At 38.8% G+C, this 22,765-nt stretch overlaps 1 protein-coding gene across 3 annotated transcripts in view; it reads right to left on the bottom strand.

Moving 5' to 3' along the window:
* The window catches only part of LOC136875784 (gamma-aminobutyric acid receptor alpha-like), a 965,546-nt gene that overhangs the window by 48,724 nt on the left and 894,057 nt on the right, over window positions 1-22,765 (bottom strand). For 2 of the 3 annotated variants that reach the window (XM_068228214.1, XM_068228219.1), the window contains exons 7-9: window positions 11,182-11,264; window positions 10,465-10,629; window positions 8,334-8,486 (exon numbers count right to left, since the gene is read on the bottom strand). In XM_068228214.1, coding sequence (XP_068084315.1) covers window positions 8,334-8,486; window positions 10,465-10,629; window positions 11,182-11,264 — 401 coding nt within the window. The remainder of the gene's footprint in view (window positions 1-8,333; window positions 8,487-10,464; window positions 10,630-11,181; window positions 11,265-22,765) is intronic. The other variant, XM_068228223.1, reaches the window with a different exon arrangement.

The raw sequence follows: 22,765 nt of genomic DNA, 5'->3' as shown, positions 1-22,765 counted from the left end.
AATGAAACAAATAAAATTATTATTATTTATTGGAGAACTTACGAGCTACTACTTGAGAAGTATTATAGTAAATTCAAAAATTGGTTGTCAAATTTGTAAATAAAAAAACCGTACTTTAGTCAGAGTGTATGTAAACATTGCAACTGCAAAATAACCACGCTTGTCCCGTAACAGAACGCCACGCTACGAACCTACCTGCGTTGTCCATTGTGTGAGTATCCAGCTAGCGAGCAAGTGGGCGCATGGTACTGACGACATGGTGCATCGAGTTAGGGATAATTGCTCTATGATTCGTACTCCAAATAATAATAATAATAATAATAATAATAATAATAATAATAATAATAATATGGGGAAAATAGGGAGTGAGATTTGTAGATCAAAATGGCTGGTTAGGATATACGAATCTACGTTCAGATCATCTTCACTTGAATTGCAATGGCACATATAAGTTAGGTTTTTTTAATAATTATAGGGAGGTACATTCAAGGGAATGGGGTGGACTAGGGAGTGGTGATGACAGTTAGGAAGCATGAAGTCAAGTAAGGATGACATAAAATCGTTAGTGTCAAATTGTAGAAATATTGTAAAAAAGAAGAGAATTAAGTGACTTAATATACTTAAATATTTACCAGATATTTTAATAGGACTGGAAGTGATATTATGGATGCAGAAATTTTCTGACGGAACTGGAATCTACATGTACCAAGTGTCTCACGGGACGTGGCCTAAAAATCAAAGGTTTCGTAAACGCCTCCGTTATTATCCGTCGTACGATAAACACATATATCGCAAATATCTCTTTAACATGTCGTATTGCACGTGTGAATAGAGCCATGTTACTTCGCATACGTTCTTGAAGGAAACATGAAATTAATTGCAAAATTCTAGTAGATGAATAAAAAAACAAAAGTAATGGAAAGCAGTGGAACGAAGTTAGATGATACAGGAAATATTAGATTAGAAAAGGGAGTCGTAAAGGAAGGTGCATGTTAAAGAGGTATATGTCATATGTGTGTTTATCGTACGATGGATAATAACGGAGATGTTTACGAGGTTTATCGTAGGGACAAGTTAGGAAAGATAGGAGGGGGAGTTTTCATACTGGGGAAAGAAGAATTCGTAAACTACGAAAAGATTAAGGATGATAAATATGAAATTCTAGGTGTAAGACTTATCTCCAAAGATAATTGGTAACTTGATGATTTTGGAAAGTACTCACCTGGCAAGGTTGACGCTGATGTTGATTCAGAATTATCTGTTAAGATAATCAGCTACAGTATGTGAGAAATGACACAGAAAGGAACGCTGTTGTAGCGAGTGATCTCAACTTAATAAATGTTAACTGGGAAGGGAATGCGAACGACAGAAAGCATGACCAACAAATGGTGAATACGTTAACCTGGGAGGGACAGCTGAATCGTAAAATGATGGAACCAACTAGAGGGAAAAATATTCTTGACGTGGTGCCGATAAAGCCGGATGAACTCTATAGAGAAACTGAAGTGACATGTGTTATAAGTGATCATGAAGCTGTTTTTGTCTTTCTTTAACTTAACGTGTGTGCCGTTAAACGATACTTTGTTATAACCCAGGCAATATCGTGCGTACACCCAGTGTACGTCACAGTTAATTAGGTTAAACAGTAGTGCATCTGTAGTGTTAGTATAAATCGCTTACCGATAATTCCCGTTTGTGTACCGTTTGTATGAATACTTATTTCACCCTTTGTAGTTATTGTCCAACTTTCAATTCCTTACAATATCACGTTCTGCACAAGCCTTCAAAAATATTCATTCTAACGTGCATACCTATGTCTGAGGTGAAGAATATTCCCTTAAGAAAGGCTTTCTTTGCTCGAACTAGTCTGCATTGTATGTCCTCCTTACTTCTACCATAGTTAATTATTTTATCCAAGTAATAATAAACTTCTTCCTCCTTTACGACTTATTTTTCTAATCTACTATTTCCTGTATCATCTGACTTCGTTCCACTTCTTTCCATTAATTTTGTTTTGTATTTATTTATTTACTATCATTTGTACCCGTGCTTTACACGGGAATTTGCAATGGATTACATATTTCCTTCATGAAAGTATGCGAAGTAACATGGCACGTTTAATACAACATGTTCAAAAGGTATTTTTCTCCGAAACTCGCGGCAGTAACGTGAAGTACGGTAAAGGTGAACAAAGTCGAGACAGAATGAGGACGATTTCGGAATTTATTCCACAGTACAGTTCCTGCTCCAAAGTTGGTGAAAATTTTCCCTGTTTCTGAGTCGAATATTGTTTGCGGCGTTTTTAATCAAAACTCACGAATACCATTCTGAATATCGCTTGTCTTTCATATATGGCAAGCGCCACTTCAGAGATCTCCGTAGTCCATGCACTATAGTATGTGCCTTTTAAAGAAAGTGGAAAGCTTTGTGTCATTACATTTCTTTTTGACAGTTCAGCGCTAATGACCTTATAACTGTCGGCACTTAGGATCCTGAACTCGGTGCGTAACAATGCAGGTAAACCCCCCATTTGACACTGAACCTTGGATAAAAAATAAAGAATTTTTCCTAATAATTTGACCTTCATTTAGTAAGCACGTGAGAGCTTTCAATTTCAAGTGAAATATCCGTTAAAGAATATGACGATCACTGGGTGACTGACCGTTATCAAATGACATTTCTTTCCACTTTGGTTCTTTGTACTTTTCGAGTCAGGAATATTTACACATACAGCATAGTGTATTCATTCTTGAACTCGTATGCATCAAGGTCGTCCAGTAAAAATGCCCGAAAAGTAAGCTCTCTTGGCGCAACTTATATAAGGTGAGGGTATCCCTCTGCCCTATTTGTGAGTTACTGTACAGAATCAACTTATAGTCTTTTCGCAAATATGCCAATAGTTCATCTCGCCTTGCCTTACCATAATTTGATAAGAATAGAAAGGGACTGATATATTCTTTAGAGGAGACTTTCGCTCTGTAGAAAGCCTCGCTTGTCGCATTCCTTCCACTACAATGTCCGTTGTTGACTGGTTATAGCGGACGCAATGTAATTCTTGTGGACCCAGCACGACTCCTTCACATCCGGGCATCCAGTGATTTGGAATATGCAATTGTAGGATATGACAGACTGAAGGAAATGTTCAAAGTGGCATGGTAGAGAAATGTAAGATTATGATAAATCAACCATGGGATCTAATTCATTTTGGAAACGGAATATATCTAGCTTCAGTTGAGGTTGAGCTTAATTTCATAATAATTGCAAGTCTTACTCTATCCACTGTTAGTAGTTTGCGATCTTCACTAATTGTCTCTGATTTGTGTTACTGAGCTGGCCGTCTCTCCTATTTCCGCTGAACAATCCAAATTTCGCTTGACCGGGCGAGTTGGCCGTGCGTGTAGAGGCGCGCGGCTGTGAGCTTGCATCCGGGAGATAGTAGGTTCGAATCCCACTATCGGCAGCCCTGAAGATGGTTTTCCGTGGTTTCCCATTTTCACATCAGGCAAATGCTGGGGCTGTACCTTAATTAAGGCCACGGCCGCTTCCTTCCAACTCCTAGGCCTTTCCTATCCCATCGTCGCCATAAGACCTATCTGTGTCGGTGCGACGTAAAGCCCCTAGCAAAAAAAAAAAAAAAAATTCGCTTGATGACCTATAGCTACTTCATCGTTTTGCTAACACCAGCAGATATTCCTGAGTGGTTGGGCCATCTTGTATAAATGAAAGAACCTTTGTAACAGATTCATTGGATCCATCCAACGATGTTTCACTTAAACGGTAATACCTTATCATCAGAGAGCAGAACGTAGGATTACGATCAGAATCACACACTAAATATCGAGCAGTGCTATTCTTAAAACTGTCGGCAGAGCGCCTGGGCTCTCACTCTGAAGCATTCTTGGTGTGCTAAATGGGTCAGACAGAGCTTTGGCTACCTGTGCCTTGGCTAGTGGGTTTGATCCTGCCACAGTTCGATAAGTGAAGTAAGTGGAAAGCTACAAAGCTGCACAAAATATCCGGCTCCTCGCCGTCTTGGGAAGCCCTAGGACGTAAAACAACATTATTAGTCAGCCTCAGATACCCTACATTTACAATGATGTTTTCCCTGCGAGCCGAACCTGGCCTGCCGTCAGCATCGCTCTCTAAATGTCATCTTAAATCCGTCCGCATTAAAACCGACTTCACGTTCAGAAGCATTCTCAGATGCCCCTAAGGTTGGCCGGTGTTTTTCAACTTTGGACAACGATTTTCCTAGAGCAGCTCGATGTTAGTGGCCGTAGTAAAAGGAATAATATATTATATAACCAAAATATGGCTTCCGATTGAGAGAGCTAAAATTAAAATTCAAGAAACTCAATCGTCAAAAATTACCAGTGTTTCGCCCAGAGTGCGGCATGGGCTCATCAGTTGGATACCGCACCTTTTCCAAGACACTGGCCGGCTAGCACGCCGGTAGCGACACCACTGCAAGTCATACATGTGATAAGCACAATGCAGAGCCGACGTACTGGGGGAGAATTACATCTCCACTTGCTATATTGCCCTCCCGGGCTAGCATGACCAAAATATGGCTTTCGATTGAGAGAGCTAAAATTATATATATTATATTATATATAATATATAAATAATATTACATAAGTCGTATGTAATATAATTTACTTGATATGTTGTATTGAAAAGTGGACCCTCTTGTCAATTTATTCTTGTAATTGCACTTCAGTACGGAACTAAAATGAAATTTATAGCTTATAATGCTGCCAACCAGGCACATATCTTTCAATAAGTGTTCAGTAACTTTGTAAATATTTGTTAATATTGTACCGGGCGGTACACCTCCACTCCGCTAATTTAAAATGTGCGCCTGTTGAAACTCCTCTGCTGGAGGAAGTCTGAACTTTATTGACAGTATTAATTTTCTACCGTCTCAAAAGATGTCACCACGTGGAAAATTTTGAGTTTTTGAACTGTGTCATTTTTGATGTGTTTTTGTTTCGCTTGAAGTAACAAGTGTGAACTTTCTCTTCTAGAGGACACTACTGAAGATCTACAATAGTGCAACCTAGTGCGGAGTCAAAGAACTATTTTTTGGAGAAAATTTAATTTCAAGAGTTTGTTCTTTGTTAAATTTCTTTCTGTCATTGTTTAAGTTGGCAATATTTACCCCTTTCTTCCCCTTGTTATGAATGTATCCAATCCCGAATTTCTTCAATTAATTTCTATCCAATCAGATGTATCTTCCCCCAACTTGAATCTGTTGCGGGGTCCTATCCAATAAAGAGTTTGTGGGAGGGTGTTTTCTTTCCCCTAACGCCTAGAAACTTCCGCGAGAGTATTTAAACTGCTGATTTTTGGGTCTCTAGGCCACTTCTGTTCCATCTTTCAGTGTGTTAAGTACATAGCAGGGGGCGGGAAGCGCCTCTTTCTTCTCCAGCCGTTCAACACAAGGTAATGGCCGATTAATAACTTCTTTCTTTGCTAGCTCAGCAGTTTAACTTTCGGGGCGGGTTCTAAGCGTTCAACCATGTAACCTTTTCCTAAAATGTAACTTCCCTTTTCATCTATTCTCTTGTAAAACGACATATTGGGATAGAGAGTGCTAACCCTCTCGAGCTCCCACTCACATTGTCTTGAGGTGAACTTATTTTCTCGACCTATTTTTCGTTAATGTAAAACAAATTGTTCTTTTCTTAAGTCACTTCTTTAGCATGGGATTAGCCCTTGTATTTACGGCCTAGTGCCAAGTAGGTCTTAATCAAAGTGTATTAGGAGTGCAAGTTCGCCTCCTCTCAAATTGTTATTTTAGAGGTCATTTAATTAACCTGCTTTTCTTTTAATAGACCTCAGTAGATTGGGTATTTTACCCCTGTGTTTATGTCCGTTGAGGACAACTTGAAGGTGGAGTTTGGTGTGGCCTGGGAGAGGCTTAAATTTTGAGAGCGAGTGGCTCTTTTGAAAATTCTGGGTTGTATGCCTCATGGAGGTTTTTCAGTGTAATTTGGAGCAAGGACTCCTAGGTATGAATGGGGTTTTCTCCCCCTCTGTTAAAACTTGTGTTTGAGGTAAAACTGAGCTGATTGCCCAAGCATTGTGAAGTCAGGGCGCGAAGCCCAAATTCTGTAAATATTGTAACTAACCCCTTTTGAATTGCTACTTTGTACCTGTCATGCTTGTTATTTCTTTGTTTTCGAAAAGAAAATATAACCTTGTTAACTTTTAAATTAATTTTACATTGCACTATAATTTCGTAGCTTGAAACCCATTCACACCCGCACCTTCTTTCACCTCTACCTACCACGGAAAAGTCCGTAACAAATATAAATAGTTCATTAGCTAACCATTGTTAAAACTTTCAGCAAAACCTGGCTTTGAACATGAATAAGGGAGAATACAACTTAGGAGTGAAATGGTTGATATGCACCACGTCTAGTCTCTTGGTAATATGCATTTATCGTCGAAAGTTTTTCTTCAAATTCATTGCGATTTGTACGTGTAATGAAGCGCATGGGCACAGTTAATATACTATAAACTGATTTCATCCCATTATAAGCACCGAGCTTCTAACAAAGGACACAGCAAATGTAGAATAGAAGCCGTTAATTATTCTTTGAAACGAAACTCAAAAGCATATAAGGCATACAGGGACGATCGCAGAACATATACAGGAAGTAAGGAATGCGATAGGAAACCTAGGGTATGAGAAGTCAGATTAAGGACTTATGGACTTAAACATGACATTTTTATAGATATTTGTTTTACGTCCCTCCGACAAACAGGTCTTATGGCGACGATGGGATAGGACAGGGCTAAGAATAAGAAGGATGTGATCGTGGCTTTAATGTGAGTAGTCTCAACATTTGACAAATTTGAAAATGGTAAACAGCGGGAAAACCATTTTCAGAGCTGTCGATAGTGGGATTCGAACCCACTATCTGCCGAATGCAAGCTCACAGCTACGTGACGGAAGCCACGTAGCCCCCTCGCTCGGTTTAACATATCCTTTCACTATTGTTATTTCGTCTCGGTGTTTTCCAAATTCGTACGTTCCTCGTCGCCAGATGTTTCATTCCAGGCTTGTGTCCCTATCAATGTCATATGTTACGTACACACGTTATGTGAACCGCTTAGTCTGTTCACGGCCGAGGACTGTTTCTGATGGTTCGGTCAGCTTCCGCTTCGAACGCTAGCGTTGTGCCACCTCCTGGGAGCCATCTGGTGGCGAATGAATGTACCATTTCCACTTCTATTATAACGTCTAAATTTTAAAGAGTCATTGTTTAAGAAGCTTTTCTCGTGGACAGTCGAGATTTCTTCTGAGGACGCAGAGCACAGCTCTCTGCGAAAGGTAAAGAATTTCACCTTATTTCCTTGACACGACATAAGCACAAAAGCCTATACAGTATCATGTCTATCACTCTTACTATTTCTGGATAAGTATTGTTACATGCATTTTTTACACATTTTAATTTTTATATGATTACAGTTAAGTTTACATGCTATTTACATTTAGCTTTAACATTATTCACGGTTATTTCTGTACAGTACCATGCTAATAACAAACCTGAGTTAACGTACCATTTTGCACCTCACAGGAGCTGCAAAAAATGAAACATATTAAACCCTTTTCTTAATCTATCGTGCGGTTAGGGGAGCGCAACTATGAGCTTATATTCGGGAGGTAGTGCGTTCGAGTCCCATTGTCGGCAGCCGTGAAAATCGTTTACAACGGTTTCCCATTTTCACACCAGGAAAATGCTGGGGCTGTACCTTAATTAAGGCTACGGCCGCTTCCTTCTCACTACTAGCCGTTTCCTATCCCATCGTCGCCATAAGACCTATATGTGTCGGTGCGATTTAAAACCAATTGAAAAAAAAAAGCACTTCTTAATCTGGCTTCTCAGACCCTAGGTCTCTTATCTCAAAATCTTCAGTAAGCATCTCTTACATCATACATTTTCATTTTAGACTGTTCTGTCTGCAAGTCTCTGAATTTTCGGGGCCGATGACCTAGCTGTTAGGCCCCTTTAAACAACAAACATCATCATCATCATCATCATCATCATCATCATCATCATCATCATCATCATCATCATCATCATCATCATCAGTCTCTGAATTTATTAAACATCTCCACAATCTTGTTTAACTAGTTCTGAGGCCTCGTTTGGTTCTATACCTATCTTTGAATTATTATTTCCTGTTTAATATTAAGACGCTTTTGTTGAATCACTCTATATCTACGAAATTCGGACAACTTGTGGATTGTGTCTCTGTAATCCAGGAATGCAAAATAGTTTACATTTTTGTGATCTACCTTGAAGCTGAGACTTGCTCACCAAGAGATACGCGGTCGGCCGTCGCCTCGCGGTTCAGCCAGAAGGAGACCCAGGACAGCACCACCAGCAGCACACAGGGGCCGTATACTTGTATCAGGAAGTTGCCCATATGACGTTGTAGATGAAAACTCACCAGCAGCATGGAGTATTCACCTGTAACAAGACACAGCTGTCAACACTCTGTGCTTGTCTGTAATAACACATAACTCTCCATATCCAATACTCGTCTGTAGCAGAACATTAAGTAAGCTACTTGTCTTTAATAACTAGGGTGAGGATTATGCTTAACTGCCTTATTTTCTACTGGGCTAAAACGTATGATTTCAGCTTTCAACGCGTTCTATTGCATTGGGAGTTGATTTTCTTTGGCTTTATGGCCTAAAAATTCCAATTTTGTGACTGTGTACCTCTTTTGTCTATAAGTATTTATTTATTGCTCGAAATATAATTTAAAGATTGTTTTTACATATTTCTTATTTTACAAAGTCGACCCCTGTTTCTTATGTTCCCCCTTCTCCTGTGGGTATGTACGTAGAATAGATCCACGCCTTGTCCTGACTATCGAAAGAAGTAACTAGCAAGGGAACCTCAAGGTCTCTCAATTTGGAAGTGTGGGTTGACGACAATGTATACACATAAATATAGGAAAATTAACACAACGAAAATTGTTCTGATAGACTGCATATCCGTATGTGGCTGGGAGACGTGACCAATCTTAATTGATAAGAAGATCATTGCCATTTACGTGGTGCTATTTCTTCAGCGACGATAAGTTGTTTGGTTTCCCTCCTTTATTTCGTGTCAATGCTGAAAGATTAATATTGTCTTGATAGTCGAGTTATACACTGGAATTAAATAAGATGAAGTTGGTGCGATATTTTACTAATCGTGTTAACTAGGAAATGTTTATACTTAACAGTGGATATTCTTGACTATGTTACCATTATCATTCGCATTATCTTTCACTTTTCATTACCGTATTTAAAGGAATATTAACACTATTGGCACGTGTGGTGGATCAGTTATATAGGAATAAATTATTTAACCAAAGATATATCAAATGAAGGCTGTCAAGAAGATCCGTTCCAAAGTAGGGCTTTTTATATTTGCTACCTAATTGCGTTTGGCCATTAGTTGGTCACTCCTCGGACTGCCGGATGTTCTTCAGTTCTCTATTTTTCAAATGGCTACACATTCCCTTATCATGTGAGGACTTAGGACACAAAGGAATCTTTATGACTCCTACTATCATGGAGTTGATGGCCAAATGAAATTGTATATGATTCCAAAATAAATAAATAAGTAAATAAATAAATAAATAAATAAATAAATAAATAAATAAATAAATAAATAAATAAATAAATAAATAAATAAATAAATAAATAAATAAATAAATAAATAAATAAATAAATAAATAAATAAATAAATGAATGAATAAATAAATAAATAAATAAATAAATAAATAAATAAATAAATAAATAAATAAATAAATAAATAAATAAATAAATAAATTTTAGATGGAATCTGAACCATAGATATGTTATACAGTATTTAATTTCAAGTGTCTTTTAATGCAATCAATAAAGCAGCAGGAGTAGCAGCATGAACTACGTTATCTAATTATGAAACGAAGGATACAAATGAAGACAGAATGAAAAAAGTTTTCATGACGATAGGATGAGTATAGCATAGTCTCGGAAGTTATCCAAAATGATATAAGATAATGTTATAATAATTTCTAACTTCAAGTCCCTAGTTAGGCTACTTATCTGAAAATTTTCGAAGAAATAATATAAGTACCAATATAACACTTTTAGTTTATAGACCCATTCTACGTAGGTAACACTTATTAGAATGCTTACGACTAGACTACTGCATATACTGCTTCAATTATATTCGTAATGGATGCTGAAAGCTTGAGCTGTTAGCAAAATAAATTGGTAGGTCTAACATTATGTTTTAAATACATTAATATACATTATTATATTGTTCTAATATCTAGCAACACAATATATGACACATTCTACGTTCTTCATAAAAAGCTTTCTACTTCATCTGCAGTACAAGAAAGCGCGGTCTAATTGGGGCTAACGGCGTGGGCGCATCACTAGAAAATGAACGCGGTACTTGCAGATGGAGGACAGGGCGGCATCAGCCCTACCGGAGAGCAGCACGTCGGTTTGATTGGCGCTTGGCGTCGCGATGAGGTCGAACTGCGACAGCTTCATGTCCTCTGCGATGGCGACTGTCCGCTGGCGATTCCACCGATACAGCACGTCATTGGTTGTATAGCCGACTGGAAAAAGAGAGAGAGAACGCTTCTCACCAATGTACAAGTCGTCAATATGTCTCATAAAATGAAAAGTTATTTGTTGAATGTCCCTTCAAATACCATCAATTTTAAGAGACACTGGAATTTTGTTCTGCAAGAGTTCTCTAAGTGCTGGAAGCCAACAGCACGGAGTTGCCACATTTTAACTCCTCGGATACCGATAGTCTTTGCTGGGATAGAGCCCGCTATCTTGAGAACAAAAAAGTAATATCAGTATGTTATTAGCCTTCTGAATCCAAGTTGGCGGGTTCGATCTCGTTCGACTATCATGATGGACGTAAATTTCGAGTTCCATTATGAAACTACTTCAACATGCTCAGCTACGGAGGTCGATAATAAGTTTCTATTGACAGCTCAGATGGTCAACGAATTATATTATTCAGTACAAAACTTTACTTTACTGTAATTTTAATCATTTATAGAATTTATGAAACAAAATGAATGCTTTTCTTGTACTTGGTATATAGACATTAGATTCGGATTAGAAGTTAGGTTTCTGTACAAAGTTGTACTTACAGCTACCAAATTTAAGAGGGCATCGCTGGGTATCCATGGGAAAGTCTTCCAGGTTCATAGGGCATCCGGCCTTGATTGTGAGTCTGAAAACAAAAGTCAATACAAGATCATATAATTATCAAACCCATTAAAAATCGACCTTAGTCTGTTTATGAAGTGCTGTTTTCTTCAGAATATTTGTAAATTATTTGGAAATTTGGTATTCTTAAAAATATATGAGAAAAATTATAGAAATCAAAGCAATTCTTTAAGCAATATCAATTCAATATTTTTTGTAGAATAATCGTGGCACTTTCACAAATAGAAATTTAGGATATTTTGTTTGATTTTTTATCAAAACGTAATTCATAGATTAAATTTTATCAAATCGTCATGCAAAGCGCGTTGAATTTGGACTAATTACTGCATTTTGGACACTTACAGATATGAGATTAAAACAACTCTCTGGAAAGAATTGGCACAACTAAATGTACAAAAATCCCGCTGGAGGTATTTTACGTGCTGGAACAGTAAATCTACCCATGCAAGGCTGGCATATTTCAATGCCTCCAAATCGAACCCACCAACTTGGGCTGAGAGATTCAGCCCATCTGTTGATAATAATAATAATAATAATAATAATAATAATAATAATAATAATAATAATAATAATAATAATAATAATTTAGCGCTTGACATTTACATAACAATTGATATTGATTATAAAATCAAACCAAATAAACAAACATTAAAAATAAAGCCGCGTTTTACACAGGTATTGCTAACTCATGACGGTAAAATAAAAATAAAAAAAGGCGCTTGTGATTTTATTATTAATATATCATGTTAGCAACATATTTCCCGTGTTGCCACCAGAAATTTTGTTATCCACAAGAAGTTGGTAAAGTTGTTACCAACACTTCCTTTTATTTTTATAAATTTATTTTCTTCGCACCGACACGGTTAAGTCTTATGAAAACGGTAGAACAGGAAAGGGCTAGGATTGGGAAGAAAGCGACCGAGGTCTTAATTAAGTTACAGCCCCAGCATTTGCCTGGTATGAAAATGGGAAACTACGGAATACCATCCTCAGGGCTGCCAACAGTGGGATTCGAACCCACTATCTCCCGAAAGCAAGATGACAGCTACGAATCTCAAACCGCGCAGCCACACGTTCGGTTTACCAACACATTTTTAAGCTACATTTAATCCGAAGACGTGTTGGAAAGAAACTATAAACATTTATTGATAACATTCGGTGTAACGCGGCTTAAGGATAAAGGTGCGTCCACACCAAGATGTTTTCGTTAACTTTGTTAATAAACAATGTTAATGAAAAATGTTCATGAACATTTCTGTCTGTTAATAAACAAAATAGCGTGTTCATTAACTTTTCGAGCATATTGATAAACAAAATTTCTTTAACTTTTGTGAATGAAACTTTTCATTAACATTTCGCGTTTTCGTTAACATTTCGGTTTGCACATGCGCAAAGACGCAATTAGAACACGCAAATTCGTAGCGCGGAATACAATACTTTTATTTATTTTTCGAAATCGACTGTCGAATCGCAAGCAACTCATATACACCATACAGATACATAAGTGAAGTGTAGGAGTATTTCTCTTACACTCTTACATGATCTTTGGTAGGAGTCACCAGTCGCTAGGAATCTTCAAGTTATACTTAGTATTAATGCAGATGACATTCCGATAAATTTGTATCATTTCTTGCAATTTCAGACTCAATTACTGTCAACAAGAACTGAAAGTCTTGTGGGGACATTCTCAGAAAGTTTTGAAAGCCTGCTGCATCATGACTTGAAAGTTCTGACATAGGCCTAAGTGTCCTCTCCAAACTTAATTCTAAACGCTTTTCCAATATTTTTCTTTGCTACACTTTGCGTCTGCATTTTTCTCTAATTGTACTCATTAAAATGAACGCTGCAGCTGTATTTTCTTCTTCCTGACCCTATCGATTGTAACCTCACAAACAGATATTTTGGTGTGGACACAATGTTAAAGAAGTTTGTTAACAAAAGTTTATTTGGTGTGGACACAATGTTAAAGAAGTTTGTTAACAAAAGTTTATTGGGTGTGGACACAATGTTAAAGAAGTTTGTTAACAAAAGTTTATTTGGTGTGGACACAATGTTAAAGAGCTTTGTTAACAAAAGTTTATTTGGTGTGGACACAATGTTAAAGAAGTTTGTTAACAAAAGTTTATTTGGTGTGGACACAATGTTAAAGAAGTTTGTTAACAAAAGTTTATTTGGTGTGGACACAATGTTAAAGAGGTTTGTTAACAAAAGTTTATTTGGTGTGGACACAATGTTAAAGAAGTTTGTTAACAAAAGTTTATTTGGTGTGGACACAATGTTAAAGAAGTTTGTTAACAAAAGTTTATTTGGTGTGGACACAATGTTAAAGAAGTTTGTTAACAAAAGTTTATTTGGTGTGGACACAATGTTAAAGAAGTTTGTTAACAAAAGTTTATTTGGTGTGGACACAATGTTAAAGAGGTTTGTTAACAAAAGTTTATTTGGTGTGGACACAATGTTAAAGAGGTTTGTTAACAAAAGTTTATTAACATCTTGAGAAATGTTTTCGTTAACATTGTTTATTAACTTTGTTTCGTTAACATTCTTTATTAACTTTGGTGTGGACTAACCATAACACAACTATGCGATGAATGTTCAGAGATAGATATCTAGTCCACAGATCCATTTCATTTCCTCAGGGGAGGCCATGATGACATCAATCCAGTCACCAGTCCACGCCCATAGTCTACATTCAAGTGCGATACGCTCAATAGTATGGCTAGGGGCTCCACAATCAGAGTTAGGATTAGCTACCTTTTACCACTTAAAGAGCATCTACCGTGCTTTTCTCCATTCCGATTTAATAATAATAATAATAATAATAATAATAATAATAATAATAATAATAATAATAATGTCCGCCTCTGTGGTGTAGTGATTAGCTGCCTGCCCCGAAGGCCCGGGTTCGGTTCCCGGCTATGCCACGACATTTGAAAAGTGGTACGAGGAATGGAAAATGGTCCACTCAGTCTCGGGACGTCAACTGAGTAGAGGGGGAGGGGTCGATTCTCTCCTCAGTCATCCTTGAAGTGGTTTTCCATTTCTCCTCCAGGCAAATGCTGGGATGGTACCTAACTTAAGACCACGGTCGCTTCTTTCTCTCTTCCTTGTCTATCCCTTCCCATCTTCCCATCCTCCCACAAGGCCCCTATTCAGCCTAGAAGGTGAGGCCGCCTGGGCGAGGTACTGGTCCTCCTCACCAGTTTTATCCCGTCGACCCAAAGTCCCGCGCTACAGGACACTGTCCTTGAGGCGGTAGAGGTGGGATACCTCGCTGAGTCCGAGGAAAAACAACCCTGGAGGGTAAACGGATTACGAAAGAAAGAAAGAAAGAAAGAAAGAAAGAAATAAAGAAAGAAAGAAAGAAAGAAAGAAAGAAATAGTAATATACATGATCTACTGTAGTCGCATAATATTTACTGAATTAAATTAGCTCTTCCAAAACACACACATTAAATATATATTGTAAACTTTACTAACAAATAGACTGTTGCACATAAATATTCTTTTACTGTTTGCTTTACGTCGCACCGACAGATAGGTCTCATGGCGATGATGAGATAGGAAAAGGCTAGGAGTGAGGAGAAAGTGGCCGTGGCCTTAATTAACCCTTTGTTGCCTGACGGTACTTTAAAGTACCATCTCATATTTCATGGCTTTTTAATTATTCAGTAAATCCTACACTTGTATTTTCTTCATGGTATTTTCAAATGCCTAATTCTTGAAACAAACGTATTTCATTTTTGAGGTTGGTATTGATGAAATACGTGGGAAATCGTTTTATTCTTCGGAGTGTAGTCAGAGTGTTACCACTGTAAACAAATGGCATTTTGATTGATTATTTTTTAGCCCGTATTGTTACATTCGCCCTGCAAGTGAAATGAAATGGCGTATGGCTTTTAGTGCCGAGAGTGTCCGAGGACATGTTCGGCTCGCCAGGTGCAGGTCTTTTGATTTGACACCCGTAGGTGACCTGCGCGTCGTGATGAAGATGAAATGATGATGAAGACGACACATACACCCAGCCCTCGTGCCAGCGAAATTAACCAATGATGGTTAAAATTCCGACCCTACCGGGAATCGAACCCGGGACCCCTGTGGCCAAAGGCCAGCACGCTAACCATTTAGCCATGGAGCCGGACGCCCTGCAAGTAATCTTAGTACATGTAAGTATGCTTCTGTAATGCAATAAAATACTCTAATTGATGAAATTTGCAATTGGTGTGGATATATAGCTAGTAAATGGCGAGGTACTTAGAAGTACCGTCAGGCCATATGGAGGGTCTCATGTTAGTCATATCCAAAACCGAAAGTAATGCTTTACTGATGCAAAATATTCGCCATTTATGAAGTTTTCTTCAATGATTTAAGAATATTTCTCCAAATATTAAGACATACTGCATCTCAAATAAAAGTACTAGTATCTATTACATTACAGGTTTGCAATATGTGTGACAAAGCAGCCAGGTTGACTGATGATGATATCTGTAAGATAATAATAGAGGACTTGCCAGAAGATGATTCGGAAAATACTGATATAGAGGAGGAAGAAGAAGAAGATGATCAGAATGCAGTTACGACCAATAGTTCTACTTTATTTGATGCCATTTTTGATAATGAAGTGGATGTAATAACTCGTGAAGCTGAAGACGGAAATGTTGGAAACTTCCCACGAGAATCGGACGTAGCCTATCAAAGCCATTCTGGGGACAACACAGAAAATTGTACTTTGATATCTATTTTACTTCTCTACCACTTCTTGAATGGTTGAAAGAGGAAAATACTCTAGCATGTGGAACCATTAGAATGACTAGAAAGGGACTCTCACAGAATTTTATGCCTGAAAAAGAAATGAAAAGGGGGTGTTCTGACCATAGAATTTCTTCTATGGACATCTGTGTTTTTCTATGGAAAGACAGTAAAGGTGTGTGCTTAGCATCTAATTTCCATGGAACAAAAGCCACAACTGTTTCTAGGAAACAAAAGGATGGAAGTAATGTTACTGTTGATTGCCCGGTTGTTGTGCAAGACTACAATGCACACATGGGTGGAGTGGACCATGCTGACAGACTTCGAGGCTTTTATGGTTTAGATCGTCGATCCAAAAAATGGTGGCATAGATTATTTTGGGGAATGGTTGAGATAGTATTTGCAATGCCTACATCATATACTGTAATCTGCATGAAAAAGTCCCTCTAATGGCATTCCGGCGTAATGTGGCCCTAGGACTGACGAACCAGGAAGAAACTCCTCTTCCAGGAAAACTTTCACTTGATATGAGGTCACCAAAGCAAACTTGTCTACCAAAAAGGAGGAAAACAGAATATTCTGTGCACAGTGATTTCAGACTAAGTAATCGTGGAAATCATTTTGTTGTTTTCGTAAAAAAAACGTGGTCGATGTGAGGTGTGTTCGAGAAAGAAGATGCAGTCAAGACCGCATTCAAAGTGTACTACATGTAGTGCTTTTCTTTGCTGCAATGAAAAGAGAACTGCTTCGCAGAGTATCATAATGTGACCGTTGTATAGGATGTATGCAAGATGTTCTACATATGAACAATAATATTAGGAAACTTCACTCTTATTACACATATTTGCTTTAAATTTGGCTTTTACATTTTTGTAATAGTTTTAGGTATGAAAAACATGTTCTTCTAATATTTAGAGACAATAAATGTGATATAATTAAAAATGTGAACATTCTTATCTACCCGAATATGAAGCCTCCTATATGCCTGACGGTACTTAAAAGTACCAGGCCCAAAAAACATACCAAAAATTAAAATTATGATTTGAATATTAGCATTTATTATTTGAACATTTTCCATTAGAATAAGGTGAAAAAATTAAGTATACTTACTATTTCTCACTATTCAGGCAACAAAGGGTTAAGATACAGCCACAGCATTTACCTGGTGTGAAAATGGGAAGCCATAGAAAACCATTTTTAGGGTTGTCGACTGTGGGGTTCGAACCCACTATCTCCCGAATGCAAACTCACAGTTGCGTGACCCCAACCGTGCGGCCAACTCGATCGGTCCGACATATATACTTGTACCGGGATGAGTAGCTCGACTGTAGAGCGCTGTATTTCTGAGCCCAAGTTGGTGAGTTTGATCCCGGCTCAGTCCGCTATTTATTGAAGGTGCTCAAATACGTCAGTATCGCTTCGTGCGGGGAAAAAATATCTCTAGTTTCTCGGTGTCTCCAAAAACCGTAAAATTAGAGGGACGTAGAACCAGTAACATTATTATTAGCAATCACATTCACATTATGTAAGACCTATATAAAGTACCGCATACGCCCTGGGGAACCTTTTAAATATATGGTAGACAATATATTCTATGAAGCCTCCGTGGTTCAGGCGGCAGCGCACCGGACTCTCACTGCTGGGTTCCATTGTTCAAATCCCGGTCGTTCCATGTGAGATTTGTGCTGGACAAAGCGGAGGAGGGACAGGATTTTCTCCGGGTACTCCGGTTTTCCCTGTCATATTTCATCCAGCAACACTTTCCAATATCATTTCATTTCATCTGTCAGAGGAGTGCGACAGGCTTCGGGAGCCGGCACAATTCCTATCCTCGACGCTAGATGGGGCCTTCATTCATTCCATTCCTGACCCGGTCAGATGACTGGAAACAGGCTGTGGATTTTCATTTTGTGGACTATATTTTGGTTAAAAATGACTTAAAGTAGGAATGAGTCTTATTATGACATACATACTATTAAATAATATTATTCCAAAAATAGTGTACAGTACTGTATATTAATCCGACGTCTACTTGATAAACTTGAAGAAGTTGCAATAATTAAGAACACTTAGGCTTATGTGGTAGAAATTGTGATTGCACTTGTTGGTGGATGGATGATTGCAAAAAATAGCGCAAGGATCATTCTCCTCGTACAGCCACAAACACTGTGTACGAGGAAATGGTCAGCTCCAAAAGAACGGAGTGTGGCTGTCAGTCCCGCTCGGAATGCTATCACCAGAGACGCAGGCATGTTGGTATGCAATATCACCGCTAATTATGCACGCTCTCCAAGGTCAATGAGAGCCCTCGATCGCAAGCACAGATTCTGTTTCACGGATTCGAACTTGGCTCGAAAGGATACGTTCTCGGCCTTTGTATTCGGAAATGCACTGTTTCTGTCGTGACTTCGAGAAAGAAATTTACGCAAGGAAAGCAGATTAGAGCATATTTATAACAATAATCATGTTATGTCCGCCTCTGTGGTGTAGTGGTTAGTGTGATTAGCTGCCAACCCCGAAGGCCCGGGTTCGATTCCCGGCTCTGCCACGAAATTTGAAAAGTGGCACGAGGGCTGGAACGGGGTGCACTCAGCCTCGGGAGGTCAACTGAATGGAGGGGGGTTCGATTCCCACCTCAGCCATCATGGAAGTGGTTTTCCGTGGTTTCCCACTTTTCTCCAGGCAAATGCCGAGATGGTACCTAACTTAAGGCCACGGCCGCTTCCTTCCCACTTCCCTGTCTATCCCTTCCAATCTTCCCATCCTCCCACAAGGCCCCTGTTCAGCATAGCAGGTGAGGCCGCCTGGGTGAGGTACTGGTCATCCTCCCAGTTGTATCCCCGACCCAAAGTCTGAAGCTCCAAGACACTGTCCTTGAGGTTGCAGAGGTGGGATCCCTCGCTGAGTCCGAGGAAAAAAAACGACCTTGGATTAAGGAGAAGACGAAGAAGAAGAATTTTATTCGTTTTACGCCCCACAAAATACTTTTACGTTTTTCGGAGAAGCCGAGAGGTCGAAAGTTTGTCCGCAAGAGTTTTTTATTTGCGTACCGATGAATCTACCGATAAGAGGATGGTGTATTTGAGCACCTTCAAATACGACTGGTGGTGGTGGTGAATATTGTTTTGAGAGAAAGTGCAACTGGGCATCTATCCTCTTTTGTTGGTAATCACAGGGGGCATAAAGATGGAAGGCGTTCGACACTTTGAAAACTGAAGGTATTTACCAAAGGAAGACAAAGGCCACAGAGGGCGTGAAAATGAAAGACTCACTAGGCTTCATTTCCAAATACCACCTGAATGGGAATATAACAACAGTTGACCAAGGGAGGTCGGATCGGATAGACAAAAGTGAGAAGCTTGGGACAAGCGTTTATAAGCAATGACAGGACTCAACAAAGGACTCCATGTTCGCCAACCCACGCTCCCAAGTTAAGAGCGTCTGGGGCCCCGTTTAGTCACCTCTCACGACTGGTAGGGGATACCTTGGATTCTTTTCTACCTCTCCCTACTACACGGGGTAATACCACTGGACTGAGCCGTGACAGAACCCGCTAACTTGGATTCAGAAGGCCAGCGCTCTGCCATCTGATCTACTCAGCTCGGTTAAGAGATTTGCTGAAAGTCTTGACATGATTGTGATCAGTACTGACAGAGGAATTGTATGAATTACTATGCGGTGTGGTCAAATTAGAACTTCTCCATGTTCTTAATTTGTATAAAGGTATGCGCTATTACTATGGCTCTATATTAATTACCATTCCCTTTTTTTCACTACGATTTAAAGGTTGAGGTACACCTTTATAGGCTCAAAATTGCATTTTCTTTATAGAATGTACTTTCCTCCTTAATCTCATGAAAATAATATAATATCCACTATTTAAAACATTACGTTTGTAAATATCCATGTATATCACTTGCTGCATTGTACTAATTACTTTTTTTTTTTTTTTTTACTATTTGCTTTACATCGTACCGACGCATATAGGTCTTAATGGCGACGATGGGACAGGGAAGGCCTAGGAGTGGGAAGGAAGCGGCCGTGGCCTTAATTAAGGTACAGCCCCAGCATTTGCCTGGTGTGAACATGGGAAACCATGGAAAACTATCTTCAGGGCTGCCGACAGTGGGATTCGAACCCACTATTTCCCGGATGCAAGCTCACAGCTGCGCGCTCCTAGCCGCACGGCCAACTCGCCCGGTGATAACTTCTCTGACTCTGCTATATAGCGAGTATACACTTTCATCAAGGAGAATATTCATGGTTGCGCGAAATGAGCTCATTTCCCCATCCAGTACTGAAAATAAAGTTATAAAGAGATCTCTGATTTTTGTTACTTTTCGTTCTAACATTGCTAGAGAGACACAGCACTTTCAGACGGTCATGTCATACGTGTTGGCCGAGATGAGTGGCTCAGCTGATAGAGCACTTGCCTTCTGAGCCCAACTTGGCAAGTTCGACCCTGGCTCAGTCCGCTGGTATTTGAAGATGCTTAAATTCGTCTGCTGTGTGTCGGTAGATTTAGTCGCACGTAAAAGAACTACTGTAGGGCAAAATTCCAGCACTTAGACGTCTTCGAAATATAACTGTAGATAGTGGGAAGTAAATCTATTATTATTATTAAGCCTGCTGGAAAATATTAGTGAAAATCTAAATGGAATCCATTCAGCTCTGTTTGTTATCTGTTGAAATATTTAGAGGAGAAATGAATTAAAGTGCAGCCCAAGCAACTTAATCTAGAAGTTTATGTAGGACTGTAACCAACTAATGACGAAGGATCTATTCGTTCTTTAAGGGAGTGAAAATGAACTAAATATATACTGTACAAACTGAAAGGGATATTGGTGCAGAAAACCTGGAGTGGACTAATCTAACGCGAGTTAAAGTGGAGTTGGTAAACCTAACGAAAACCGAACGTTTAGGAAAGAAATGGAAATTATGTTGGGAAAGGTCGCAACATAGCATTCCGTTCACTACTAAAAGTAGACACATGTGGTAGGACCTGTCGTCGGACAAGTCAGTCAGCTGTTTGTACGGCGTTTAACCGCGACACGAGTAGCTTAATATTGAGAAACGTAACCTCTGACATCTATCATTGTCTCACTTTTAAACCCATGGAACACGCCACTCTATTGTCATTACATTTAAAAAATAGTGCCTCTTTAATGGAGACCCGACTAGCTGTATTCCGACTGAACGTATCTTTAAGAGTTGAGAAATAGTGATGAATGGTAGCAGTGGTGAAAAATTATTCATTTTATGTACACACAGCAGAAGCTTACTCTAAGCACTCTATAGGCGACTATAGACTATAGAATATATGCTTGTTTAAATCTATTTCAGAGGTAACGCATGCGCTATGTGAACCTTTCTGTTACGTACGTGGAGGTAGGGAGCTTACGAATACGATATCCCTTTGGCAATCGGCATTCAATCCCATTTAGTGGAGGCTATTTTGGTGCCTAATGGTAGAAGGGAACTTACTCCTGTAATTACTGAGAATTCTTTGGTTTAGAGGAAACCCATAACACGTTAATAGTATAATTGAGCATCTTATTTAACTATTATAGGATTAAGTAATAGAAGTCTATGGTCTTTATGTTTGGTAGCATTTCGATATTCACCTGGAGTTGAAGTTGGAAGAATGGAAAACCAATGGTAGGATGTCCGAGAGAGATTTCTAGCAAAATTACTTCTGAGATATGTTACTGAAGCGTAGTTTATCCCACTACAGACCACAGTCAGTCTAAAATTCGTGACACATTTCAGGAATCAAACCCGGAACTTCGGTATGGGAAACAAATTCTCGACCTGATTGCGGATTTAAACCACCTCCAGACGAATCAACCAAGTGTACTTTTACTTCCTGAAATTTCATTTCCATGGATAATATACGAGTTAAGCTAACTTTCTGTTTTCATCAAGAGTATCAGATGTAACAGTACTTTGTGAACAATCTAATTAGTTTCTCATGGAAGATTTGGTATGGAAGGGCTAATGTAGTGTACTAACCTGTGAACAAACTAAGCACTCGCCCATCGTGAGTAACACATCAGCCTTTATTATCTCCCTTCGTACTTCATAAAATGTATTCTAATCATAGGCTATTTAATCTATAATTTTTGTTATAGACTACGGTCGTTAAGTTTTCTGATAACCTACCCTTTTCCATTTCTATAATCTAATTCCACCATCTAAGCCAATCCATACGTACCCTACAGTTTCCTCAAAATTATTAATTTATAACTTGCTCGAAATTTAATGTTTACGAATACTTCCTTCACATTATTTCCATATATTATTACCGGAAATTATTATCAATATTTAAAGAACCTGTGATGAAAACACATAGGATGGGAGTAATATCTACAGATTCCTGCTCTCTCAATAATCTTGTTATTGGTGGAAGTTTGTTTCCTTATAAAAATATACGTAAAATAAAGAGAGTCCCATCATATGGAAGAACGTGAAATCAAATCGACATTATCCATCTCTAAAATATGAAGACTATGACTGACAGATGTAACGACGTATATATGAGCAACCGTCGGGTCAGATCACTTCCTAGCTATGGACGCTTAAGTGCGACCAGTATCCAGTAATCGGGAGATAGTGGGTTCGAGCCCCACTGTCGGCTGCCCTGAAGATGGTTTTCCGTGGTTTCCCATTTTCACACCAGGCAAATGCCGGGGCTGTACTTTAATTAAGGCCACGGCCGCTTCCTTCCACTTCCCAGGCCTTTCCTATCCCATTGTC

The sequence above is a fragment of the Anabrus simplex genome, chromosome 1 (assembly GCF_040414725.1).
Source record: "Anabrus simplex isolate iqAnaSimp1 chromosome 1, ASM4041472v1, whole genome shotgun sequence".
In the NCBI taxonomy this organism is placed as follows: domain Eukaryota; kingdom Metazoa; phylum Arthropoda; class Insecta; order Orthoptera; family Tettigoniidae; genus Anabrus; species Anabrus simplex.
This window is presented reverse-complemented; position numbering and strand designations above follow the sequence as displayed.